The sequence below is a fragment of the Pecten maximus genome, chromosome 15, assembly GCF_902652985.1.
Source record: "Pecten maximus chromosome 15, xPecMax1.1, whole genome shotgun sequence".
NCBI classification, from domain to species: Eukaryota; Metazoa; Mollusca; class Bivalvia; order Pectinida; family Pectinidae; genus Pecten; species Pecten maximus.
This window is the reverse complement of record NC_047029.1, coordinates 37,643,802-37,657,302: the sequence shown is the minus strand read 5'-3', so window position 1 is coordinate 37,657,302 and position 13,501 is coordinate 37,643,802. Positions and strand designations below refer to the sequence as shown.

The 13,501-nt window shown below is 37.4% G+C and overlaps 2 protein-coding genes across 3 annotated transcripts; both read right to left on the bottom strand.

Annotated features, from left to right (window-relative positions):
- Nucleotides 1-592: 592 nt before the first annotated feature.
- On the bottom strand, nucleotides 593-4,075 carry LOC117343421. The gene has a single exon (XM_033905763.1). The coding sequence runs from the start codon at nucleotides 4,073-4,075 to the stop codon at nucleotides 593-595; it is 3,483 nt and encodes a 1,160-aa protein (XP_033761654.1).
- A 1,655-nt stretch (nucleotides 4,076-5,730) lies between these two features.
- On the bottom strand, nucleotides 5,731-11,971 carry LOC117343620. Of its 2 annotated transcripts, none has more exons than XM_033906056.1 (4): nucleotides 11,779-11,971; nucleotides 9,034-9,114; nucleotides 8,544-8,630; nucleotides 5,731-6,816 (listed from the first exon to the last, which is right to left on the bottom strand). In XM_033906056.1, the coding sequence occupies exons 2-4, from the start codon at nucleotides 9,083-9,085 to the stop codon at nucleotides 6,233-6,235; spliced, it is 723 nt and encodes a 240-aa protein (XP_033761947.1). In that variant the 5' UTR covers nucleotides 9,086-9,114; nucleotides 11,779-11,971; the 3' UTR covers nucleotides 5,731-6,232. The 2 variants fall into 2 exon arrangements, with proteins under 2 accessions (XP_033761947.1, XP_033761948.1); XM_033906057.1 differs by lacking the exon at nucleotides 11,779-11,971 and adding an exon at nucleotides 11,126-11,228.
- Nucleotides 11,972-13,501: the final 1,530 nt, after the last annotated feature.

Genomic DNA, 13,501 nt, shown 5'->3' with positions numbered 1-13,501 from the left:
GATATTTATATTCCCTGTCAATAAGACAGTACACAAGTCAGGGACCCATCTTGTGTCTGCCTGTACATAGAGCCTACACTAAAATGGACAATATAATTTATTTACACTACTGAGAGTCATCTACCACCAGCATAAAGGTACTCGGGTGATCTGTGTCGATTGTACACCCTTTTCCACTAAGCAGGGTCCTGAAATGAGACCTTTCTAGGATAGTTCACTCTCCTACTTCGAAATCCTCCAGTGGCCATAAGCATAACTAGTAATCCCATCGTCGAGTAGATATCGCTTGTCGTCGAACGGCGACAAACCAATCTTGTTCGTGTTAATATTGTACAATTGATGGTCATAACTTCTTATTTGTGTCATGTTTGACATGTGTAACTTACGACCAAATAAGCATTCCTTATATTGCTGGTAGTGTGTTTGGTTCTGTACAACGCTTCTCTTTATTCCTTTGGCTCTTTTAATCTCAACATGACTTGTAGTTTTCACAAGCTCTCCATCCACCTCGGTCGTTGATGTTGTGTCGTAGACATAGGCGTACATTTTTGATTTTAACCCAATGAAGGCATGTATGGCGTTTCCATGCGTTTCATCTTTCATCTTTCCAAGTACCTTTTCGTTCGTCAGGCTGTAAAGTGGATGGTCTTTGTCCATACTCTGACGTATCAAAACGGTGTAGATCCTGCAACATGTCCTCGTATAGGTCGTCCGTGCGTAAGACATATGCCAGGGAGTCCGTATCTGTAAAGAGTAGTGTTGCCTTGGACCCATACTTTAACTTGATATAGTTATAGTGGAAATCGTACATGAGGGTTTTAGAGATATCGAGAATACTGAAGCCTACGTAGATAGGTTTGTTGAGGTACAATTTCTGCTTCAACATATGAACAGCGACAAGCTCTTCATAAAATATTTTGAATGCATTGAAAGAAGGCTTGCAGGTTAGCTTCAATGCCTTCTTTTGGCTGTTGACTAATTTCACATCCTCTCGTTTCCTCAGATTTTCCATAGTCTTCCCAAACACACTGTTATTCATAAGTTTGTAGAAATCCTTTTCGAAATCATTCTTAGCCTTCTTTCTTCTCTCCGTATTGAAATCGATGTATGTCTTGAGCCACGGTGACTGTTGGAAGGAGAGCACTTGGTGGACTTTGGTCAATTTCATGCCTAACGAGAGATATTGTTTGAGATTGCGATAATGTAAAATGTATTTCGTTTTGGGGTTCAAATTAGGAACCAGTTTTCTAGTCGATGTCCCCTTTAACTCTAGATCTTCTAGTAATTTGGAGGCATAGGGTGATAGCATGTCTGCAGTAACTTGTATTCGCTCCGGGGCCAAGGGGTAATCATTGTGGAGATCGTGGAGATCACTAGGATATTCTAGATCTACTTCTAGGATGTAACCCACTTGTGAATCATCTGAAATACCTGTCACATCGAATTTTTCTCTTTCTTGATCATTTAGCCAACCAAAGTCATGGGTTGGAAGGGGTTGCGACATAGCCCATCCATACAGATTGTTTGCGTCTAAATATACAATATATTTAGTGTCTTTGCTGGGGTCATACTCTGGGACGTGTGAGTTGTTCGCCTCCGCATGCCGATGGGTTATCATTGAGATGCCACCTCTCAGACCTTTTTCGATAAACAAATGTGTATCGATATCAGTGAGGAGCTCCAGCTTGACTTCAGTCATTTTGAGTGCTGCTTGCCAGGCTAGACCTGGTGATGTATAAAAATGAGCTGCATCTAGATCGTATGAATCCAGACATAGATTTCGGAAATTTTCAAAAACATCTGCGAGGCCTAAAACATCTGAAATAACATACATATCGGAGTATTTACCGAGATTCTGAATCTCGAATCTTTCCCATACACGTTGTGCATGCTCGTATGCCTGTTGTGTAATACGCTCTCCCGACAAGCTACTATGGAATGCTTCAATTGGTGGCAGCTCACTCTCTTCGAATCTGTGAGGTCCATCACAATAATCGTAAGGGAAGACTTGTTTCTGCAGGAATAGATCGAGGTTGTCTGTCCCAAAATATTGGCTCATGTGTTCGAATTTTTCTGCTCCTTCTTTGGCTAAATTTTCCATCAGTTTATCCAGAGAAGTTTGAAGAAATTGGAAACTATCAATGAAATCCATGCATCCCAGTGAAAAAGAGATGTATTTCTCCATGTTGTTGGGAATGCACTTGATTTCCTTGTTTTTGATTTTACCTATGGCCTGCATGATCAGATGGGAATCATACTCTCTGAGATTGTGAAAGACGACGGGGATTCGTCCCCTATATTGGTAATTAATATTACAATCCTTGTGCGCGGCTGACCTGAATCGTCCTGTCTGGTGACAATGGTCGCGTACCCTTTCCTTCCCAAGGTCTTTCTTACAAATATGACATTTGGTAGCTCTTTTGAATGATTGCCAATCTTTGCCCCTCATTACCAACTTCTTGGCACGTTTGAAGCGCTGTTCTATTTCATCTTGTTCCTTTAACATACGTTTGATAAATTCATCTGCGACGTCTGGTTCTCTATAGACCACAGGGTCTTTAGAAGTCTCCTTTGTGAGGCCTACAACTTTGTACGCAAAGCTAGAGGGAACGTGTTGTGTCGTTTTCTCGGTGTAAGACGTACATTGGTCTTTGGAACAACCAGATATCGGTACTTGAAACGTTTCGAAATCAGCGTATATGATATATGGGACCTTCATTTGTCTCCTGAAATCTTTGTAGAACAGCCATTTGTCTTCCTCTTTCGGAAGATCTACTTTCTGAGTACCGTGCTCGCGACAGTAATGCATATGATCATTCAAAATACGTTGTTTAGTAAACCCCTGAAGGCAATAAATGCAATGGAAATATCGGTTTTTACACGTGTGTTGGTCGCTCAGCAGCCGATCCACATTTTTGATCCAACAGTAATGTGACTTTTTTTGGTCAGATATCATGAGTAAATCGACATGTTTCTCGTATCGATTTTTGGTCACGTGAACGGGAAACAGACCTTTTTCATACCCTAATACATTGATACTGATTTGGTTCTGTGTCTCAAATTTTGGAATGTCGACCATGGACACAGGAGATGAAATTCCTGTGAAATCAAGCTCAGTCTCGAACTGTTTGTATTTGCTCACACGCTCCGGGTGATTCTTGGTTGGATGTAATGCCGCCAATACTGACCACAGGAAACATTTTTTGTCCTTGTTTTGTACGTTGATGATGGCGTGTTTAGTCCTTAGCTTGTTCGGGAGAGGGATGTAACTGGAGGCTTTCAGAGGTTTGTAGCGGGCCAAGTGTATTTGTATTTTCAGAACTTTGTCGAGAGTCCAGTTACTTCCCTGCATCTGATACTCGATAAATGAAGAGTATATCTTTTTGATAGATTCCTTCATAGCCCCGTCTAAATCTTCGGATTTGAGACTGATCTGACATTTCCCTCTGAAATGAGGAGTGACGCGCTCCACTTTCTCCCCTTTGGGTTTCGAAAACTGGACTTGAATAGAAAGATACCATTTGACGCCTCCCTCTACGACAGCTCTGTCTAATTTCCTCTTAATATCATCGTATTTTTGTTTCAAAAGGGACATTGGATCAAATTTCACAATTTCTTCAACAGATAAAGTTATTACCTTGAAAGCTCCTCCTAATGCCTCCGAACAGTCTTCCTCATCTGTTGACTTATCTTTGCCAGCTGTAGGTATTACCGCCCCTTCCGAGGCGTCGGTTGTGTTTCTCTCCATTGGTTTGGTGATCTCAACCTGATTGCCGGCACAAGTCTCTATGATGTTATGAGACTTGACGTGTTCTCGATACTTGTCAGTCCTATAGAAAGGTTTTCCACAACACGTATAAATAGGTTGGCCGTGGTACTTTTTATGCCTCGTCAGAAGATCTTTCCTCACAAACTCCTTGTTACATACATTACATTTCCATCTCTTGTCACCGTGTTCTCCGAGGTGTCGATTCAATGTATTCCTGTGTGTAAATGTTTTATCACACTGTGGACATGACCACTTTGCTCTCTTTGGCTGTCCACGTGTGTCTTCATTATTTTCTCTCTTTCCCATCTTGCAATGATTTTTCGCTGCATTCCGTAGAAGTTACTCCTCTAGGTGTTTGCTTCAGAATGAAATTGTGTCGGTGTAACTCCTGTATTTATACCCTTTCTTATCAATGGCACCATTGCCCTCATTTGATTGGTTAAGAGATTTAGGTCAATTCGTTTCATAATTTTAAGCTCCTATACACATACACTAGTACACACATGACACACAGGTGTCATTGCGGGAATTCGTTTTCGCCATTTGTAATTTTGTCAATAGTTATATTCACGTTAGAATGAAGGATAAATCATGGTTGGAAACTTTAAAGGTTGGTTGTTGGGAAATCATTCCATTATATACATTTGTAGTTTTGTTTATATCTTCTCTGTTAGAGCCGTTAGCTCGTCATAACGCATACAGTACGTTGTATCAAGGATCGAATATACACGTCATTGATTGTATACATGTATACATGTAAATTGATCATCATCTTTATAAGGTATTACCTTTGTACGGGGATAGTTTCCATCATGTTATTAAACAGCATTAATATATGTATTAGTGTACACATACAGCGAGATATTTAACAATTTTCATTTGTCAAAATCCAAGGTGACCATTCGTCTGTCATTTTGTTTGTTCCGATCAGAATCAAAATTAAATTGGGATACAACCTACCTGTTAAGTTTGAAAAATATCCTTCTTGTTCTTGTAATTTTCAAGAAATAGTGATAACAAACTTCAAGAGTTTAGCATACATGTACAAATGTACTTGATAATCAAATTGATTGTATATCCATAATTTACCATTTGACACAAATGTATGATTTGGAATACATTCAGTTGTGTTACGTTGAATAGATTAAAAACTGTTTGGTGGAGCATAGAAATATATGATGTGAAAGAAATCAATTTTCCCAAAACCTACCTCCCCGTACACCTCCATATACTACCTCCCCGTACACCTCCCTGATAACTCCCATACGTCTCCTACACTACACCTATTATTTTCCACCCGTACATCTTCCATACACTTTTCCGGTACGACCTATAAATCACCTCCTGTAAATCTCCTATACACCTTACCTACACCTCTGTACACAGTTATTATGTACACAAGGTGAAGAAACCTCGCATGCTTATTTTATTTAGGTATACCCCCTCGGTGCCTCTTTCAAGGAAAGGTAATCGGAAAGTGGTACGATCCCCGGAACAGTATTTGTTTACGAAGTTATTGTTATGTATACTGATAACGGTTTGATAAAGGGCATGTTCTACTTAACTAAGCCGATCCAATATATCTACACATGGTTCTATCAATATGACTATACAACTACCCCAAATATCAACACTCATGTCGATAAATATCACTCTATAACTACCCCACATATCTACACACGTGTCTATAAATATCACTCTGTAATTACCCCCACATATCTCCACACGTGTCTATTAATATCACTATGTTGGCGTCATGTTGATAATAACCTGTTATTGATAGCGTTATCTGATACACCTAGTCAACATTAATCATTACGTTAGTTTTTGAGCTGGCTATTTGGATTATATATTTTGCCCCATCTAGAAAGAATAGATTTAATATAAACATGCGACAGTGTATTCTATTAGACTGTACATTGACCCTGGATAATAGTAAGACCACATTTAAACACACCTCAAAGGCTTGGTAGCAAAATATCTATTTATTTTGGCCAGCGTGGGACAACCAAGAGTATATACATATACACAAACTTAGAAAAACCTTAAGATATAAGGACAATGTGTAGATTGTACATTTATCTTCTCCCTCCGTTATCAATAATATAGGCTATTATTTATTATTCTTTATCAGTCTTACACCATAACCTTCTGTAGGAAGGCCAGATGTTAGTGATGAAATATTTGATCGTTATTGAAGAATGAGGGAAAAGTTTATAATCAACATCAATATATCATTGTAATTCCTTCGTGTGGTATGGCGTTTGGAGAGTCCGTTCGTGTTTGCTTCGTGCTATTGAATAAAATATTTTTTACCAAGTTACTTTTAAAAAATGATGCATTTAATTATAACCAAGTTTGTTTTAATTCCTTGCAATCAAAATAAACTTTTCATATTGCCTTGGTCAAGGGCATCAAGTCCAACAGGAACAATCAAAACGTTCTCTTTGTGAAATACAACCTTTAACAAGACCAAGTTTTTTTCATTTCGTCAATCATTTTGGTATCCTGTATATAGTTAAGTCCGTTGCAGAGATCTTGACGAGTTTGCAGAAGATTGCGATCTACACAAGCCTTAATAATACCCCGTGCTTGTTTGACGGTTTCTGAATTGTTATCGCTGACAACACGTTGTATGTCTTCTTCCTCCAATCCAAAATACCTCCCGAGTCGGGCAGAAGCAGTCAAAGTCCTCTTGGCTACTTTTAGTATTTCCCTATCGTCCTTGAAAGAGGTTGTGCCGCTGATAACTTCTCCGGTAAATTGATAATTTCCCCTCGATGGAATGTCCTCATGAGTAAGAATATGTAGCCCAACGTCTTCCAAAGCCTGATGTAAATTCTTCAGCTTCTCGCCATCATTCTTTCCAGATGTAGTGCTGTTCTTGTACCATGTCCATAACAAGTGAAAACATATCTCATGCTGCTGAGTTGGGTATTCCTTTCGGATGGTATCCAATTTATCAGTTGAAACCCCCAAATAGGTTCCCAGGTCATCTAGTTTTGCCGATAATCCTGGTGCTAATGTGTCGAAATAAAATTGCCAATCTGAAATAGCAATATGACGAATTCAGTCACTATAGTCACTATCAAGCTCGCCTTTTCCTGGTTTTATTATATCATCTATCCTCGAAAATAGCAACATTTAAATATTTTAAGTTTTAATTTTCTAGTAACTATGCATGAATAGTCATTATTGTTTACCAAACCGCGTATAAAGAATTTTTGATGGCGTAGTGATGGTCGGCCGAATACTCTGGGGTACCTGTTAAGTGCGAAACGAAACCAAAACGAAACGAAACGAAATCAAACGAAATGAAACGAAACGAAAAATGAAAACATTAACAAATTAAAAATTTAGACTTTACAAAGGCCTAAGTGTCCCAGTCTCATCGGTGTTAAAACAACACACAGGAAAGAATGAATTTGTATGTGTGTATCTGATCGTGAAAAATTAGAGTTCCGGGGAAATTGCTGTACTTGAAAGGCGCGATTCGTATATAAACGCCGGCTTAACGCGCTGTTCCCGTATTGCTGGTGTCGAGAGTGCAGACAGAATTGAAACATCAGAGGACGACGCTATTTCTTTAACTTTGATGAACTGTGAAGAATTCTGGATATGTTTTAGACAATATTTGAGTACTGGATTAGTTATGTAGATTTCCTATGATTGAAAAGGGAATATAGTTTATCCACTCTTCCACCCCACTTTGTTTTTCATTCTATACTGTTCCCATTCTACTTAATTTCGTATCTATTCTCGTCCGCTGAAAGGCCACAAGGCTGTAATAGTTTGTTTGTTTGGGATTATTATTATTATTATTATTATTTTTAAAGAGATACAGATACCAAAAATGTCCTCATACATGAGGGCAAGCATTCGTCATGCTTCTTTCTTCCTATTGCGATGAATTTATTCCTGTGTGTTGTTTTACACACTAATGAGAATGGGGCACTTAGGCCTTTGTAAAGTCTAATATTTTTTCTATTTACTTTGTTTTTAAATTTCAATGTTTTCATTTTTCGTTTCGTTTGATTTCGTTTCGTTTCGTTTCGTTTCGTTCCGTTTCGTTTTGTTTTGCTTTCGTTTCGCACTTTAAAGGTACCCAATACCCTTGACATGATCATAGAAAATCGTCTATCAGATGATGATAATATCTAAATTGCAATGTATACCTTCATGTGAATTGTTCAACACCGCTCAGTTACGGCAGGAAATTCTTATGTTTAACAGTCGGACCAACAACACAAAGATATTTTTCATGGCAAAAGGAAATAATTTTATTTGCTGTATCGTTTGTTTTGGCTACGAATATCTCACCTTTACTTGGCTCATTCAAACTTAATGATGTTTATGTAATCTTTTTAATTTTAAAGATGATATAAAGAATACAATAAACAAATAAATGTAATAGAATGCAATTTAATACTCGCACCAAGATACAAGAATATTTATTAACCGCATACAATGGAATGAAACAAATCAACCGTGAAAAATGTCACCTTTGCATATTTAAACCAATGAAATCACTTTATAGAATTCCTACAATATACCAATAGGGACGTGTCCATCTGGTCCAACGTGAGTGGCTATCTAATATATAACTTATGTATTAAAACAAGGTACGTATATATGATAGACATTTATACATAGATCAGAGTTGGTAATTAAGGATTTCAAACATTTGTATCACAACTGGTGGATTGAAAATACACTGGTAATTTTTTATGTGAGATATTTGCATTAAAACTTCTTAAAGGGTGTTAACATATACCTTTCATTGATTGAGGTCCGGAGACCAAGGGGTGTCCCTGTCCTGGGAAAGATGGCGTTGAAGAACTTGCTTGACTTCCAGACACAGCTTTTAATAATAAAAAATAGCACCATTTAGATTAAGCCGATACACAATAAATTATCTTAAAACTCTATAAGATAAAAATCAACAGAAACACTACACAACTGATTAAACATAGCGTCATGAACTCGCTGACCTATAATGAACTTTCTCCCTACATGTGTTGTTTCTTTCTGAGCACAACTTCACAGAAACATTGTAGTGACTCAATATTTTCTTTTGCTTTCAGGGATAAGCATTCAAATTCCAACTAAAAACCTCGTCATAGTGTTTCAAAGTTTAATGAAAATTTTATCAGAATTACAGGACATTTGATTGTTCGTTTTTATCTTTACATTTGCTATAGAAATCATGGTCTGACCGCGAATCAGAGCAGTATCATGATACGGGAAGTACTCAATAAGTATACCTGTTACGGTTCTGGAAACCTGCCCATCAGTTGGACGTCTGGTTGCACTCATTTTGGGCTTTTATATCCTTCGTATTAAATCTGAAAATACATCATGTAAATAATATTTCGTATTGTATCCTCTAATAACACCTTAACTGGCTGATGTAAACTATTATAAAACATTGGTTAAGTGTAGCGTGCGCATGATTTTCTATGATAATTCACGCGATGACCACATGATCTCTTGGAGGGAAATCTTGATAAAATTCGTGTTGGAGCCGTAGGATTGAATACGAGAAACTTATCTCTTCGGGAGCGATTTCTTATCCTCATCCTATAGGGAATATACTATTACATTTTGGAGCACTCGTGGCGAGATATTTACTAAATGTAACATTTATCATTGTTTTGAAAATTCTTATAATTTAGAATTACAAAGGAACGTTGCTAAAGCAATAATCCTGATTTAGTTTCAATCCGGAACAAAAGCGTTGCATACAGGGAACAAGCAACCGTCTTTATCAATTTCGACCTCCTAGCAAAAAATTCTCCTAGTTCCGACCGTATTAGGAATTTTAATGTTGACCATTCAAGTTCCATTTTTCAAACCCTGTCGGTTATCATCAGCATGCCAATATTTGCCTCGGTTTCCCTCGCGTGTAAGTTATTCAGATTGTCGATGTCGATTGTCGACAATGGACAACAATGTTTAGATCACTTAACATAGGGTTGTATTTTGTATAAATGTCATCAAACTCGTCCAAATTAACATTACTGACGACACTGATTCTACTTTCTGACTTATAAACGACACAGTGATTCTACTATCTGACGTATAAACGACATAGGGATTCTACTTTCTGACTTATAAACGACACTGATTCTACTTTCTTACGTAAAAACAACACAGTTCTACTTTCTGACGTAATAACGACACAATTATTCTACTTTCCGACGCATAAATGACACAGTGATTCTACTTTCTGACTTATAAACGACACAAGGATACTACTTTCTGACGTATAAACGACACAGTGATTCTACTTTCTGACGTATAAATGACACAGTGGTTCTACTTTCTGACGTATAAACGACACAAGGATTCTACTTTCTGACGTATAAACGACACAGGGATTCTACTTTCTGACGTATAAACGACACAGGGATTCTACTTTCTGACGTAATAACGACACAGTGATTCTACTTTCTGACGTATAAACGACACAGTGATTCTACTTTCTGACGTATAAACGACACAGTGGTTCTACTTTCTGACGTATAAACAACACAGTGATTCTACTTTCTGACGTATAAACGACACAAGGATTCTACTTTCTGACTTATAAACGACACAGTTGTTCTACTTTCTGACGTATGAACGATACAAGGATTCTACTTTCTGACGTATTAACGATACAAGGATTCTACTTTCTGACGTATTAACGACACAGATATTCTACTTTCTGACGTATAAACGACACAGGGATTCTACTTTCTGACGTATAAACGACACAGGGATTCTACTTTCTGACGTATAAACGACACAGGGATTATACTTTCTGACGTATAAACGACACAAGGATTCTACTTTCTGACGTATAAACGACACGCTGATGCTATTTTGTGAGGTTTACGAGTTAAAACTAGAGGACTCTGTGGGGGCCGGCGATGTCGTTGTCCCAGTAAAGCTAGCGTTGTATGTACACCGGTAATACAGTGTATACAACTGTTTACTTGTAATAACTATGTGTCATTGTCTATAAATAAATCACATTTGAGTACGACTATCAAAATGGTGACTGTCTTAGACCAACACCAACACTAGTTCAGGAAGTTCCCCCCAACAATATAAGCAGTAAAATAAGACTACAGCCGTGTAGGCCTTCTTATTACAAACTTTAATTATTCTAAATAACTCATAAAGAGGTTACATTGTATGTAATGTTGTCTCCATACATGGGTGTATATATATACCCGAATATGAGTCAGCGAATCGGTCAACACTGGCAAGCATTATCAGTGCCACAGACATATAAAAACGTTTATAGGTGTTGTAGCTGGACAATTATCAACCCCAATACTACTTTATCTTTTGTCTAAATCAAGTTACCTTTCTCTGTGTCGTCACCAGACGTCCTGAAGATCTAGTGTAAACTAGTTTAATATCATTGAGGAAGTTAATTAGTCCCGAGGGACAAAACGGGTTTAACCATCTGTTTTTAAATATTTTTTTTCTGACATACATATGTATAAACAACATATAAACATCTTGAACTTCAGATAATATCAGAAACCGAATGAAATTGTATTGATATGATTTATTCGGTTTGTGATATTATTAATACAATGCTAACACACAAAATAAACGGTCATGTACCAATTAAATGCCATTGTTCGGCAATAATGTTATTTATAGCATGCATATATATAGATTACGAATCGCCTGGCGATAGTGTTTTACGGTTAAGGACTGTTATACACTGTAGAATATATTTATAATTAATAATTGATGTATTTTCTGAATCATACGCCTTCAAATCAATTGATCTCGTGGAGAAAAAATCATGTCCGGAATCAAATTTAAAAGCGAAAGTAGAAATATTAATGAATAGAAAAATAGAACCCTTTATCTATTTTAGTTCCAGTACGCCTAATTGATACTTTAGTTTTGTTTTTAACGTCCTATTAACAGCCTAATAGATACGAAAACAATTCAAACTTGGGAGTAGAATCTGTGAGATTAGTATTATCAGACAATTTTACCTGCTCTGCCAAGACAGCACTGCTCAAACAGGTTGTTATTTAAAAATCAGGGCGACTTCTAGATAAACAGTTTCCGTGAATAGTACGCCTGAATTCACTTCGTGGAAACACACGTGACCAATTATTATATGATACTACATGTATGACGTTTACAGGGTCCGTATTAGTTACTACTGATGATCCATACTGTCATGTGTTTATAGTATCACTCGAGTGCAAATATATACAGAAATAAACAGCTTGCCTAGCTGTGCTCAAGTAATAAACAGTACAAACTATTCTATACAGTGATAATCATATCACAGTGATTTCTCCGTTTCATGTAGATCTAACTACAAAAATACCTTGACAGAGAATTATATAACAGAACATAATATCAACCTAATAACTGAACGTTCCAAGGTACCTGGCCAATTAATGACGTCCACTAGTGTTGTTTCGGAGAGTTAAGTTTGCCAAACAGATCATTTGTATGTGCAGCGAAATTCTTCATATCAATAGTGCAACATGACAGGTGCGGATATTCCTGATCGGAAAAGATATACAGTTTTGAAAAGAGTATGACAACAGATATACAGTTTTATGATAAGTGTGACAAAAGATATAAAGTTTTACAACAAGTGTGACAAAAGATATACAGTTTTATGATAAGTGTGACAAAATAATGATCAACAACATGTACCTGTATGGACTGTGCCGTATGTAAACTCCTATAGTGCTGGACAGGACAAAAAAGTCTCGGTCATCTGACTCTAAATTAAAGACCCTTATACTATTGTAGTGTGCATTCTCTGTAGCAGGTATAGTGGCACTGTTGGCCATGGTGGCCATCTTGGAATTTGGATCAACCCAAAAAATAACAACACTTGATCAAGACCATCTCAGGATCATTTCTGGGAAGTTGGAGCTGAATCCCACTGGTGGAATTTGAGAAGAAGTTTGAAATAGGTGTTGTTCAGGAAGACCATGATTGTAAAATCATGTTACAAAATTTATGCCGTAGCTGCCATGTCAAAGTTTTTTACACGGCCGGAAAATAACAACACTTTGTTGGCTCTCCTTCCTTAACATCCTCACAAATTTCCAGCTCAATGGCACGAGTGGAACTTAAGTAGAAGTTTAAAATGTGGACGGCGCACGATGATTATGTAACAGGAGGAGAAAATGTAGCAGCCAGACCGGGGTTCGAACCCAGGACTCTCGAACTCTAGACGGACACTCTACCACTGAGCTACCTGGTCACCGATGATCGACCCAGTTCAGTCCAGCTACACCTATACCCTCATACAGGTGCATGTGTATGGACTGTGTTTGGTGTTGTATGTAGAAAAAACTTCATTAGACTGATCAACATACATGTGTAATTTTGGTTTCCACAACCATTGCCATTGCGAGCTCCGATTTCGTATATTGTCATTTTGATACTTTGATTTTCGTGGTGGTCATAAAACATCTTGGATTTGACTAAGTTTATAATGGACTTGGTTTACTGATTTGCTCCTTGTCCCATAAAACCTACAAATAGACAAAACAAAGACCACTCTAGGGAAACAATGACTATAACAATTCTAAGATTTTGGCGGCCATTTTGCAGACAATTTTTGCTGGCCATTTTAGATTGAATTAAAGAAATGATTACTGCATTGCGTTTTACATGATCTTAATTGCATCTATAAACCACCAAACCCCGGGGAAAACCTTTTTTAAAAAAAAAAAACTTTTA